A 15,318-nucleotide genomic window follows, 5' to 3' on the forward strand; every position below is an offset into this window, starting at 1 on the left:
TTTAATGCTAGGATGGTTGCAAAAGTGCAGAGTTGATTATTAAGCTCTATGTGGTGATAATTAGACCCATAGATAAATAAATAGATTAATTAATTAATTAATTGATTAATAGATAAATATTTGAATTGATAGATATATAGATAAATAGATAAATAAATAAAAGAATGAGTAAATAAGCGAATAATTAAACAAATGAATAAATATATAAATAAATAAGTAAATAAGTAAATAAATGAATAAATAAATAAATAAATGATAAATAGATAAATAAATGAATCAACATCCTCGGCGGAAGTTTATGAAATTCACTGACGATGTTGATGGTTAAATTGTTTCTACAAACTTAAGTTAAATTTCGTTCCATTTGTGTTTAGTCTGACTTTTCCTTGAATCATTGATAAAAAAATAAATGAAAGATATTTTATGAGGCCATAGAGGAGCCTCGAAATATAGTTTATCGAAGAGCTAAATGAAGTTAAGACAAAAAAAAAAAATACATTTCACTCATTTCAGAGTCCACACAAATTTTCTAGGAAACCACAGATCAGAAAAATATTTCTACATTACACAAGATTCGCTATAATTAAAAAATGAGGTATATTATGAGCATTAAAATCCACTTTGAAATTTTCCTGAAAAATCTTGGGTAAGTCAATGGTGAACAACAAGGAAAGTGAATTCTTTCTATATGGGCGTTGGTGCTGAACACTAAGGTCAAGTATAACTAAAAACCATCACTACATTTTAGAGGTAAGTTCAGAAGTTCATACTTACGAATGAGCAATATAAACTTGATGCAACCTTTGATTGCCCTGTACTATGAATATAAATTGCGTAAACCTGATTATACAGACGTCTTAAGACGTTGCCTTTGCTTTGAATACTACTCGAAAGCTCGCTGGATTTCGAGAAGTGATCGTCCTTTGGTTTCAGGAAGCCACTTCCAAACGACAAAGGCCCCGAGGAGGTTCGTCGCAGCAGGAATGAGGAAGATAAACTGGAGCGGAATGGCATATGTCAGAAATGGGGTAACAAAGAAAAAGATACAATACATGATGGCTTCCAGTATCAGGCAAAGAGAACAGCCAACTGACTGCACGGCTGACGGAATCACTTCCCCCAACAGAATGGGAGGAACTGTGTTAATTCCTCCGGATGAAAATATTACGAAGCCCATTAAGGAGATCATCACGAACACTTTGGGGATGAAGGGAAAGGTCAAGGAAACAAAAGTCAAGACCAAGGATAAAACACTCAAGATCGAAGAGCCGATGTAGAGAGGTCGTCTCCCGCAGAGGTCGACGAAAAATGCTCCAATAATCACGACGAAGAGTCGAACAGCTCCCAAAATCGTGCTGCACAGGCGCGGGTCAATGGTCATTCCCGCCCGACTGAAGAGTAGGGTGGAGTAGGGCAAGAGGATGCTATAGCCGCAGGATCCATAACAAACGAAGATGGTCGCCATCAGAATAACAGGCTTGTAATTGCTCGAGTGACCCATTTGGTGCATCTGAAATGTACAAGCCATCGTTACAGAAGTTCTGGAGTTCGTGTAGTACACATTGCAGATGGATGCTATGCGAGCACTATGGATTATTTGTTGACGATATCAAAACCTTTCTACTAACTCTACCCATTTAAGGGAAATGCTGGTAAATTCTTTCGGGATATTAATCTGCAAGAAGGCATAGGAGTCAGTTAATCGGTTGTTGCATTAAGATGCTTTGACCCAATCATTTTCCTTCTTTTTTTTTCCAGAGGGAAGATTAGTTTCTCTCATCGAGAAGGAAGAGTGGAGTTGACCGTTGGTAACTCTTATTGTATGAAAAAGTAGTGACAAATAGTGAAAGATCGGGGGCCTGCCCCTCGGAGCTGCACCTCCAGTTGGATTTGAGAGAGCCGATGCGGTGTGAGGGGGACGGGCGTAGAAGAGGTGATCTTCTCACTGGACGCCCAGTTTTAGTCGCCAAAGCACGCATACGTGTTTGTTCTCTGCGAAAATTGCACTGAAATAAATCACTCTAACTCTTATATATCATTATGTACATATATCCTACTGAAATGATAAGGAGCCCGAGTCCTTCACTCGTGTTTTTTGTTTAGTTGGGCCCTCTGGCTGTCTTCATGAAGCATTTCGTCCCAGATGACGATTTTCTTTGTATTCTGGCCGTCCTCAGGTACTTTAACTCATCTCACTGGTATCTCTTCGGTAACAAAAGACTTAATTATTCAATCTAGGACGACAACACATATGTATATATATATATATATATATATATATATATGTGTGTGTGTGTGTGTGTGTGTGTGTGTGTGTGTGTGTGTGTGTGTGTGTGTGTGTGTGTGTGTGTGTGTGTGTGTGTGTGTGTGTGTGTGTGTGTGTGTGTGTGTGTGTGTGTGTGTGTGTGTGTGTGTGTGTGTGTGTGTGTGTGTGTGTATTCTTACCTCTTCTATAATTCCTGTTTTTTTACCTTCCAAATTGACACACTGTTTTACTTCCTGAATTTTTTCTTCGACACTCTTACTAGAAGGATTGAGAAGCTTGAGAGCGGAGACAGCAGCCTCCTTTCGCTCTTTCTTCATAAGCCAGTACGGGGACTAGAAATAGAAACATCCTGAACTGGGTGTATGTATCTCAATGTCTGTCTTCACACACACACACACACACACACACACACACACACACACACACACACACACACACACACACACACACACACACACACACACACACACACATACAGAGAGAGAGAGAGAGAGAGAGAGAGAGAAGTGGGTTTAGAATGTGCAGCGATGTTGTAGTCTCCACATGAAATGAAAGATGTGATCAAGATTGAAAAAATACAAAGAGCAGCAAACGATTTGATCCCCAGCCTAACAGATAAATCATACAAGCAGCAATGAGGCTGCCATCATGAAAATAAAGAAGAGAAAAAGATGACAAGGTCCCATTGTTCAGGTCAGTGAAGGGATTGGACAAAACTGACAAAGAACTCTTGATCTGGGGAAGAGGGGCATCACGAGGTCTTGGAATATATTAGAAAAAGACGACGCGCCTGAAAGACATCAGTACACAGTTTTCCATGCAAATGCATCAACTCATGGAATAGTCTCAGCTACTATGTAGATCAAACTAAACCCATAAAAGAATTGAAAGCTGAGGGTGATATATGAAAAATAGATACAGGGCCCTACGAGAGTAATTTCTTTCTAGTATATCTTTACTGAATTTTACGAAGCAATTCGATACAGTCATTTAAGAGTTATCCCACGATTCGCCGAAGGCATATGATACTAAGAATGTTGAGAGACTTCTTCAAGTTAGCATTTAGTGTCCATGCTTCACACCGGACAACATAAGGTGTACTGACATGACAACAGAGTCTTTACACGCCTAAGTGCCGCCCCGGGGTAGAGTTCTCAGTGACGCCCCTCCCCCCATCTCCACTTTCCACCTCCACCATCCCTTACTGCCTATGACCCTAATTTATGTAACGTGATTATAGGATACAGGGTTACTGTACATAATGAAATATACATTTGCTGAGTGTTTGTGTGCTGTATAATTTAGTAAAAATCAAAGAGTAGAATTTTTTCGTGAATAATAGAAAAAACATTCCTCAGACTGCAATGTGGTTGTGATAAGCGATTTTCTTTTTTCATATTTTGTTGATTTAACACAAAAATTATTGATCACGGTAAAATATGCGAGGCTTCTTTGGCCTCTCTTTCATTATCATTATTTTGTCAGCTTAATGGGCAGCAAGTCCAGGCTAGTATTGCTGCCCACCTAAAAGTGCCGCGCCCGGGCATAATCCCAATGCGCGCCCATGTGAGACCCCTGCATGACACGCCATTGGTATGTACTACTTGACGCCAAATTCATTAAGGGAGTAGAAAACAAGGATTACAAGTTGTTTCAGGAAGACCCCAACAATCTATTAGCAAGTTATGCACAGAAAGTAATTATCTATGAAAAAGTAAAGTATTGGACATGGGTAGAATTACGTAGGGGCCATCACTAAAGTCTTCAGTGGGAAATTAAAATTTACGAAAGTGAAAGAGGAAAAGAACATAAGATTTTTAACGTTATCATTATCATCTTGCACATATGGACGCGTAGAGCCAACCATTTTCACCCACACCACCCATCTGGACTTATTTTGTTGTTGATCTTGATCCAGAATTTTGTTACACTTCTTGAGGTCCCGAGATACGAAATAAAGCCAAAGGGGAAGGGGAGCCCCTCCTGGTCAGTCATCTTCAATCTGTTCGATAAGAGTCAAAGTCCAAGATCGTGTGGCGTGGGTATTCTGAAGGGATACACAAGATATGGCCATACCATCAAACTTTTCGCACTGCGGCAAGACGAAAGATGGGTGGTTGTTGAGTGCACTCTCTAAGCTCATTGTTGGTTATGTGCTGAAACCACCAGATATTTTCAGTCCCTCCCTCTGGGGGCTTTGTTGCCATATCCGTCGATCTTGGCCTTCAGGAATCTGAAGATGCTGTCATCGTGTGATTCTATCCTTTGGGAGATGTGAGGATGTTTCCACAAGGATTCCCACACTGACTGCATGACTGTAGATACCAGTGGTTCTTTGTTGATCAATCTCTAGTTTTAAACTGCTTCTTCTGAAGACTACTGAATTGAGATATTTGCAGGTAGGTTGTTTTATGGAAGATGGGAAGATCTGGATCGTCTCCGACATGTATGAGTTCAATCTTGGTCCAACTATAATAAATAACTGCATGCATCTCCTCTTGAAGAGACTACGTAGCACTAGATTTTCTGAAATGTTCCATCCAATTCTTGTGCACTTACACAAGCGCCAACCACAAAGCTTTGTCTTTCTTTCCACTAGGAGGCTCTAGAACTTTCTTCCCTATATTTTTTTCACCATCTATGGCTTTTTAAGTATTCCCCATCGACACTTATTTCGAAATTATATACTCTTAATTCTCTCCTTTTCTGAGTGACCGTCTATGCGCAAAGATATTATAGTATGTGGGATGAGGAGGATGAGGAGGATGGGAGGGTGTATCCTACGTCCCCCTATTTCCTTGGACCTATATATTTATATGTAAATGTGATATCCATGTGTTAGTACGTTACAATGTAGATGCACCAGACATGTAACCTTTTGGAAATAGAAAGTAATCATAGCCTCCTTTTTTCACAAAGATATTGTCGAATTGCATAGCTGATGTAAGCATAACAAGATATGACTCAACAGATCGTGCCATATCGCTCGCACACTAAGTATACCTCCCGGAGGCATTTCGTTAACACGCACATTATGAGATGAACTACCAGCTATATCGGGTGGTCCAATTATCATATTACCATTCATATTGTCATTATCAGTAAAGATATTTCACATCTAAGATTGGGACACATTCATTCCAAAAAATTGCCGATAAGGAAACAAAAAGTGTGGCAGCGAATACAAAAAGAAGAAAGAAATAGCAAGAACACAAGATGAGAGAGGCAAAAAGAAGGACAGATGTAAATTGAAGTAGGGGGTGTGATGGGGTCGTAAAAAGAATAAAAATGTCTTTTAGAAGGAAGTGATGAGAGTGGTGGTTACAGATGGACAGGTGTTAATGGAAGCAAAGATGTTATGGGGAAATTATTATAGAGAATTGTTGACTGTGGAGGAGGTTAGCAAAGGATTGAGTGTGGCGGTGAGAATTTTTAGGAAAATGACTGATGGAAGATAGAATTAAAGTGGTATAGAAACAATTAGATACAAAGAACATTGAAAGAGATGAAACCTGTTAAAGCGCCTGGGTCGGATGGGTCGGATGGGTATGATGTGGAATGTCTGACAAAGATGGGAACTGTTATGATGGACTGGCTAGTGAGGACGTTTAATGTGTGCCGGAGGACTGAAGTGATTTTAGTCTAGTTCTGTTTTTCAAGGGGAAAGGGGACAAATACGAATTCAGTAGCTTTAGAGGGATCAGTCTGTTGAGTGTTGTTGGAAAGGCATAAGGGAGGATGTTAATTGAAAGGCTTAGAAGAGGAACAAACAGAGTAACGGATAGAACAGTGTAGAAAGAGAGGATGTGTGGGTAACATTTTTGTAGATAGGCAGACGTGCGAGAACTTTTTGCCAACAAGTAAGGGTGTTTTTTTGGAATTATACGGATCTGGAAAGTATAGACAACTACGTTAAACTACTTGCATGCAATGCAAAATGTGAAAAGTGATGAAGATTCTGAATTACTGTAGGAGTCCCTAGATAAAATTGATTAATGAAATCAGACGTAGAAGTTGAAACTTAATTCAAAGAAATGCAATCATATCCGTTACACCACCGCCACACACACATTCACCGGGAATGAGATCGAGCCCCACTCAGAACTTGTAAGGCATCACTACTTCAGTCAGTCAATGTCTCATTTGAGCGAGAAGTGGGAGTATGTATGTGGTATATATATAAAGTCAAAACATTACTCATACATCGAATAATACAAGTTATGGAGCTCTCATCCGGGAGGGTAATAAGCGACGATCATAAATCTAACAAGTAATCCAAGACGATGGCAATCGTTACACAGTATATACACAGACAAACGTATACATAAAAACAGGTCACATACCTCCGGCACGAATAAGAGGGAAAATAAGAAAATGAATAATGGTGCAGCACAGAGAAGTGTTGTGTGGTACCAGGGTAGAAAAATGTTGGCTACGTTGATCTCCAGAGTTCCAAGGATGGAAAAGACCTTTGGAAGACTTGCAGTTGCTCCTCGGATCTCGGGAGACACCAGCTCGCTCACCAGGGGTTGCGTCACCGTCCCAATGAAGGCAAAAGCCGCGCCGGAAATGGCCTGGCCTACGAAGAGCGCAGCTTTAGACGAAGTGAGGCCCATCAGCAACCAGGCGACAATGGCCAATACGAGGCCAATGGTCGTGGAGCCCTTGAGTCCCACTATGCTGATGATCGTCCCAGAGAATAGGACGAAGGGAATGGTCGAGAATGAAGGTAGGGAGGCTGGAAAAGAAAAATTTCACTTGGGTCAAAAATGTTGTAATGAACAGAAGGAAGTAGTCAAGAGCTTGTTTACCAACAAGGTGGTTAAAAGAAGAGAATAGACTTAATAACCATGTAGCGAGCGCTGAAATAATTGGTTGGTAACTTTAAGATTATATCATACATACATACATACATATACCAAGGCTTTTTCCCCCTTTCAAGGGAGGTAGCCAAAAAGGGAAAGGCATAAAAACACTCCCACCCATTTCATCCCTAAATACACTCCACACCCCTCCCACCCTCCCTCTCATCTGAGCACCTCCTGGATGACGGGTCATCCCTGCACCTTGCCCACCGCCCTGGGTCAGAAGCAGTGTCGCAAGACACAGCACATCCACAGCAAGGCCGCTTCATTTAATCGGCGACCCCCCCCCTCTCCGTCCCCCCTTGCATATAAGGAGAGGACGGGGAGAAATCCCTTCGGGCTGCGTCAAAATTTACTCACACATACTACCCCACCCCCCACCCCCCGCCCATTCCTCCTCATGAAATTACATGAGATAAGAAGGACGTGTGGTAATGGATATGGAATTGCCTAGTGAAAGCGTTATGGTCTTTTTCAGTCTCCTCTATCCTTAAGTTAAACGTCCAGTCAATGTCCCATACGGAAAAGAGAGAGAGAGAGATACAGACAGACAGAGAGCGTGGGAGGATTCAAAATAATATGCAATTGATTAAGTTTAGAAAATATTATGGAATCTATTTGTGCTGACAATAAGAGGCAGAAACAGACAGAAAGAGAGAGGAGGGAGGGAGAGGCAGACAGAGAGAGTCAATCTCAAGGCCGCCTCCTACACCAAAAGCAAACCATTGTTCATCACTGAGGGATAAGGAGGAGTTTCAGCCATAGAGTCTCTGTGTACGAATCCCCCGTCTTTGTTCCGTGTGCTTGGGCTACCAAAGCAAGCAGGATTTGCCAGAAACTGTTGGGAGGGAACCCGGTTCCAAGTGGCATCAGGCGAGATCAAAACTAACTTGCCAGAGAGACACGCATCGTTGAAAACAACACAATAAGGTTATCCCCAGAAAGAACGCAACACTTTTCTTTTTCTACTTCAGATCCTTCGCTGTTTCTGATGACCTGCCAACGCCAGCTAGCCTCTCGGGTACCAGCACGCCTCAGATATTTGATGCAAAAAATAACAACGAAAAATGTATTGAAAAGAACAAAACCTTATTGGGATCAAAAGGTCAGATAATATTTGCACTTTTGCTCTTCCTGGTGGGAATAAAGTCCCAGGAGACTATCAACCCATGTAGGGTATTTCACTCATCCAAGTGACGCCCTATCCTGGCTGCGCCCATCCCGAGGCTATTCTGTTCTTCTCCGTGGTACTCTCTTGGAGGCAAGGGGGTTATGACGTTCCAGAGAGCTTCAATCAATGTTTCCACGTGAATTACACAAATGATTACCGAGCCAGCCTGTTTCGTAGTCCGTCAGCAAAGGGGACGAAGGATCGGAGATATTGGCAGTATTGTTGTTATGATTGGCCTGGATGAAGTCAGTCATGACGTTCGGCCACGCCACAATGTTTCCCTCTACCATCATACAGCTTGCAACCACGATCGCAAGCACAATCTGAAACAGAAAATTTCATATGTAACAGAAAAAACGCACACACACACACACACACACACACACACACACACACACACACACACACACACACACACACAAGACAGGTGGTACTATGGAACTTTATAACTGTTTATTAAGAAAAGAACACTGACAGAGTTTGACCCGCGCCAGATTTTTTTTTTTTATTTAGGTAAGTCCACCCGCTTTCATGGGATCGGTGTTTTGTGCGTTTGTAAGGGTGGTTGTGGGGTGCGCTACTGCCTGTGAGACCGAGTAATTGGCGCTACTGCTGGTGAAGGAGGGCTCACACTGATTCAACTTATCAACAAAGTGGGGAGGGATTTGGAAACTTAGTAGTAGCAGAGGTAGGTAGGTAGGAGGACAGATTTTGTTTTTTCTTGAAAAGTGAACTGAATCGTGATAGTATATGAAGCAGGGTGAGAATGAAATAGGGATTTCAATTGCAAAAGTAGGCGCATAAGTTTGCGTTTGTAAACATGTTGTTGTTCAAGTGGTGTGTATGTCTTTATTTGCAGAAAAGTGTTTTGCTTCTGGCGTGTGCATATAAGCAACGAATATAAGGCAGAACATAATTATATACAATGAATATAAGGCAGAACAAATACATCACTAGAAAATATGAAAAAATGAAAAAATACTGCATACAAATCAAAGCTGAATCACGATATTGTGTTCGGTTGTAAAAATGAAAGACTAGGAGTACTAGTTTACTTTTGTATTTGGTTTCCCTACTCTCACCACTTACAAAGTTCCTGCGTGTATCCTTGCAATTATGACAGAACTAAGCTGTTGCGTGTTCTCAGCAATATAAGAGCATGAGTGCCGGAAGCTTATATCCTTGCCTCGACACAAACATCTGGAAGTAGTAGAGGAAGTAGTAGCAATAGTAAGGGCCCCGGTATCCTAGCCTCTTGACAGGGGGGTCGTGACGTCAAGCCGATTCCAACCAATGAATTGTGGACCAGTCATAGTACGATGTCTGGTGTAGACAAATTAAATCGTATTTGAAGGGATTGCTCCTTGAAACATCCCATACTACCACAAAATCACGTCTCATTCAAAACAGCTTTCCAAAGATATATGACAATTATTTGGCGTCCGTAAAAAGTACACATGATTTTGCGAACACTTGCAACATTAGCTCAAGTATTTGGTTAAAATTAGAAATTCACACTATAATCGTATAAGTCTGACCTACTTTAGCTCCACAAAATACTCCTCTCCTTTTCTTTGCTCACCTCGAGAAACTCAGCCAAAGGCAGCCCTTAGCTCAATACTTTTGTTTTCTTTGCTTTATCTCTTTTGAAATTGAACGCACACTCAAGTTTAGTAACCAACCCTTGGATACGTAGAGAGGACGCCGTCTGATGCGGGATAGAATGGCATTTGGATATCCTAAGGTAGTTTTCAACTATCAGTCTACGATGACTTTGTTTTCTGGCCTACAAGACGTTCACTAAACCACAGGTTAATGAAAATATTTTCAAATTTGTTGAAAATGTAGTACGAAATAAGCTAGTTACCTACTATCCTATATCATTTCTATTTTTAATACATGTTTCAAACCAAACTGCTTGTTATCTAATCTTGTTTATCACTACTCAAAAATGAGATGGTCCATATATTTTCTAATTGGGCTGGTGGTCCTGCCCTGGCATGTAACTCAACCAGGTATGCTAGGCTCCCTCTCCCTCTCTTTTCGGTGCCCAGAGTGGTTGACACAAAGACACTTCATACTGACGGTGTGGACGACAAAGAAAAGACATATTTTGTGGGACGTGGGCAGAGGGGAATGGCCAAAATGATACAATGACTTAGAAATCTACTCTACCAACACAGGCTTATGGACCTTAACTTTCACTCATGGTGAATAGTGCGGGGTGATCTAATAGAGGTATCAATGGGTCAAGGGCATTAACAAGGATGATGTGGGTAAGGTCATCATATTAAAACAATAGGGCAGGAATCGTGGTAGTGGATCTAAGTTGGACAAATCTAATTTTAAGAAGAAAATAGGGAAGAAGTGGTTTACCCACAGATTGGTCAACGAATTGAATAGATTTAGTAATAATGTAGTGACCGCTGAAATAATGAGTCGTTTTAAAAGAAGATTGATAATTATCCATAAATTTGTGGATAGGGATGTGAGGTGGTATTACGGGACTTGGAACTGCCTGGTGTAGGCTTTATGGTCTCTTGCAGTCACCTCCATTCTTATGTTCTTATGAATCAAAGGAAAGAGTAAAGGTGCCCCTGTTCGCTGAAGAATGATGCAGGTTCCCATGAACACAAGAACATAAGAATAAAGGAGACTGCAAGAGACCACAAGGCCTGCTGCACTAGTCAGTTCCATGCCCATTATCACCTCTCATCCCTACCCATAAAATTATCTAACCTTGTCTTAAAACAACTGATAGTTTCAGCGTTCACTACATGTTTACTAAGTCTATTCCATCCGTTGACCACTCTATTGGTAAACCAGTGCTTGCCTATTTCCTTCTTTAATATTAATTTGTTTAATCTAAAGCCATTACAGTAAGTCCTACCTTGTTGTCTTAATATGATGACCTTGCTAGTATCATCCTTGTTAAAGCCTTTGATCCACTTGCACAACTCTATTAGATCACCCCACACTCCTCGTCTTTCTAGAGAGTGTAAGTTAAGATGCCTGAACCCGTCCTCGTAAGTTTTTTTTTTTTTTTTTTTTTTTTTTTTTTTTTTTTTTTTTTTTTTTTTTTTTTTTTTTTTTTTTTTTTTTTTTTTTTTTTTTTTTTTTTTTTTTTTTTTTTTTTTTTTTTTTTACCCTATATCGGTCATTCTCCTCTGTTCTGATTCTAGTGAATTTATATCAGTTCTATAGGACGGAGACCAAAATTGTACCGCATAATCAAGGATATATCTAATTAAAGCCAGATAGAGTTTGATCATTACCTCTTCACTTTTATTCGTAACGGTCCTAATAAAGATACATAATGCTCTGTTAGCTCTATTCCTGGCGCTAATCCACGGTTTCCTGTATTTAAGGTCAGGACTCACTAGAACTCCCAAGTCTTTCACGCACTCAGTTTTCTATAAAAAAGTGTTATCTAAGTTATATCTACTTTCTGGGTTGTATAGACCTACATTTGTTAAGCTGCACTTTGAGATATTGAAATCCATTTGACATTTCACCGACCTTTTGTGAATTGATGGTTAAAATGCTTCTGCCGAATCTTGGCGTCATCTTTTGATGTAATTAGGTGTTTTATTTTAGTGTCGCCCGCAAATTTACTAAGATCAGTATTAATCCCATTGTCCAAGATGTTTACATACATATTGAACAATAAGGGGCCCAATACCGAACTCTGGGGAACTCCATTAGAAACACTTCCCAATTGGACTTCATGGTGAGTTTAAACGGGATGTTTGTGATTCACCTTGATCTTTGGATCACGTGTTGGACTCGTGATCGACAGCTATTTCCCTCCCGGAAGAGAGCTCAGAGCTCGTATGACCGATCTATGGGTAATGCTATGACCTAACACGCACACACACACACACACACACACCCAACTCCCCGCCCATGAGAGTCGGAGTAACGACTCGATGCGCAGCGATACTGAAATAATATCAGCCCTGGGTAGGATTCGAACCAGGTACCACCGTACTGGCAGTCTAGTACTCTACCAACCGCGCCATCGAGTCGTGTAATGGTGATTTTAAAATGACCACCTTGTCACTCGGAGTACACCAAATGTTCACGTTTTCTTTATCTATGGGACAGTCCGACTGATAAAATGAACACTACCGGAAAGTGGAGTGGCCCCCTCGAGATGACTTGCTGCGAGGAAAACTCAATGTTATTTGTCAGCCTCTTGTAGAGCCTGCGAAAGTGTTGCTACCCCCACTTCATATAAGCTTGGTGAAACAGTTTGTAAAAGCATTATATCATGGTGGAAAAGCATTTTGAGATATTTATCTACCCTTTCTAAAGCTATCAGAGGCCAAAGTTAAGGGTGGTATATTTACCGGTCCGCAAGTAAGGAAAATGTTGAAGTCAGGGCAACTTGAGAAAGCAATGAGTGATGTCGAAAGAGAGGCGTAGTGTACATTTCGAGATATAGTTGATGGATTCCTTGGTAATAATAAAGACCCAAAACTACAAGCAGCTCGTAGCAAAACTTTTGGAAAGTTATAAGAACTTAGGATGTAGAATGTCATTGAAGGTGCACTTTTTGCATTCGCATTTGGATTCCTTCGTGAAAAATTGGGAGAAGTGAGTGAGGAGCATGGTGAGAGGTTCTATCAGGACATTGCTGTAATGGTGAAAGGGTACCAAAGGAAGATGGAGCACTGTTATGGTGTGTGACACTACGTGGTCACTGGTGCGTAAAGATCAAGGAGCTCACAGTAGGAAATCACGCTCATCAGTGCATATCTAGCGGGCTCTTATAACAGTATCACATCCTTTTGTTCTTGCATTTTCTCATTAGTTTAAAAAGAGAATGCAAGGACAAAATATCAGCTGCTATTTATAGACACAGTAAATATGCTAAATATAATGTACTATCGCAGCTATGTCTAGCTTGTTTTGTATATAAAACCTCAATTATATTTTGAAACATTAATGCTATGCAATTTTCAATGTTATTTTTAAAATCAAGATGGAAAACAACCTTAGAAGCACTAAAGACATTTAGAGAAACAAAACTACTGTTACCCAGTGTTATTAACTGCATAAGAATACGCAGGTTACCCTGTATAGAGTAGCTATGTCTCACGTGCAAGAAAGGCAAGTGGATATTTTGCTCCGTAACTAAACTTGGGAAGGCTGTCTTCGTCCCTCTTACCTGCCTCACTATGTCCGGAGTGATGTCCAGGAACCTCATACTATCGGTGTTGCTAAAATCGAACTGTAGGGATTGGTAACTCGTGGGATAAGGCTATCTAGGTCACAACGTGGGAGGGTGCCGGGTATGCCTTTATCAGGACGGTTAGCTGGTAGCTGGATGACGAGGAAGTGAAGATGGAAACTTGAGTGAGAGGGGTAAGTGAGGCCATCCCGTTTTTTTTCTTTCTTTTTTTTTTCTCACAGAACAATTTTATACATGACTGCATAGTACGGGGCTCGTGCCGTGGAGGCCACGGCCACCTCAGACTCACTCGTCTCCTTCCCCACACCCTCACTGCGTTTTGTCTTGGTCCAATAGTAGAGCTGGACATTGTGCAGATCGACCACTCTCACATTCTAACTTGCTATTCTTCCGGAAACACTAACCTACTTTTCCTTACACTGATTTATTACCAAATTCATTTACAACACATCATATAACCAATCACTCAATCAGAATAATATTGATACAACTGTGCAGGGGTAACGACTGGCAGGGGCTACATTGACTTTTACTCGCATCAAGTGCATGAATGACACTATAACTGCTTATAAGAACCTGAAACAGGAATCAACATAGACACATTTGATGAAGAAAACTTCGTTTTAACATGTTTGAATACGTTTGGTCAAGGTGACTTTAAGATTTCTTGAGATTTCGTTGCGCTTCACATCTTGATTCCTTCCTTCCTTCTAGTTGTTGCGGAAATAGTGAATGTATTGGGGTTATCTCAAGAGAGCACAAAAGCAAAGGAAACACCATTACATATTGCAGTATCACGAAATTCAGATTCGAGAGAATCACATTGTAGAGCGAAATGTAGTACATTTGTAAATCACGCGAAAACAACACTGTCGGAGTGAAAGAGAAGTAATTAGAAGAAAAATCTATATATTTAGCCACCAGCTGCAGCCCTCGTCAGTCAGGTAATTGTTATAATAAAGTGAAAGTGCTACCCAATACGGTGGGGCGACAGGGTTGTACGTAATAAAATCATCTGGCGGCACTCCCCCCTCCACACACACACACACACACACACACACACACACACACACACACACACACACACACACACACACACACACACACACACACACACACACACACACACACACACACACACACACACACACACACACACACACACACACACATAACAGAGCGACTCTGGGTGTGGATGTTGTAACACTGTGTTGCTTCCATGCGTCGAGTTGTAATTGATCTGGAGGTTGCGAAGTAAGTAGAAAAGTCTATAGGATTGATAAGGAGAGAGGGTGGACAAGGGAAGACGGAGGAAGGAAGGCGAGATCCTGCGGGATTGTGTAAGGACTCACCGTTGATTTTGCTGTTAAAATAGGAGGAGGAGGAGGAGGAGGAGGAGGAGGAGGAGGGGAAGCATGGATGAGCAGGAGGATGAAATGGAGGAGGTCCTGCGGGATTATGTAAGTATTTACCGTTGTTTTTGCTGTTAAGACAGGAGGAGGAGGAGGAGGAGGAGAATGGGGAGGAGGAGGTCCATTAAGAGAATATGAAGTAAAAGGCAGAAGAGGAGGAGGTATGGTTGAAGTAAAATGCCACGTTGTCTGGTTAGGTTGGGAATATATATATATTCTCTCTAACAGCAGCAGAGAGGTTAGATGACCCAGACGACAGCCCGGGTCATGTAAGGGTCATGTAAGGGGTAAGGCGGTAAATTATAATTGATAACAAGAAATCTCATCGCCAAGCGTGATGTTATGTATAGAGAACATCGTCCTTTCGAGATGTTGTAATCAAGCTGTTCATCGATCAGCACTGATTC

The 15,318-nt window shown here is 41.1% G+C and overlaps 1 protein-coding gene across 1 annotated transcript; it reads right to left on the minus strand.

Moving 5' to 3' along the window:
• Positions 1 to 883: 883 nt before the first annotated feature.
• On the minus strand, positions 884 to 4,409 carry LOC143030224 (facilitated trehalose transporter Tret1-2 homolog). The gene is made up of 3 exons (XM_076193384.1): positions 4,326 to 4,409; positions 2,446 to 2,598; positions 884 to 1,510 (listed from the first exon to the last, which is right to left on the minus strand). The coding sequence occupies exons 1-3, from the start codon at positions 4,407 to 4,409 to the stop codon at positions 884 to 886; spliced, it is 864 nt and encodes a 287-aa protein (XP_076049499.1).
• Positions 4,410 to 15,318: the final 10,909 nt, after the last annotated feature.

Source organism: Oratosquilla oratoria, chromosome 12 (genome assembly GCF_046742065.1).
Source record: "Oratosquilla oratoria isolate Oo_2021 chromosome 12, ASM4674206v1, whole genome shotgun sequence".
Lineage (NCBI taxonomy): Eukaryota > Metazoa > Arthropoda > Malacostraca > Stomatopoda > Squillidae > Oratosquilla > Oratosquilla oratoria.

Coding starts and splice junctions, on each gene's coding strand:
- LOC143030224 (XM_076193384.1), bottom strand. CDS start 4,409: ATGAGCTTAGAGAGTGCACTCAACAACCACCCATCTTTCGTCTTGCCG. Junction 2,599..4,325: donor ATGGTATGGCCATATCTTGT/GTATCCCTTCAG, acceptor TTCTATTTCTAG/TCCCCGTACTGGCTTATGAA. Junction 1,511..2,445: donor AAACAGGAATTATAGAAGAG/GTAAGAATACAC, acceptor TGTACATTTCAG/ATGCACCAAATGGGTCACTC.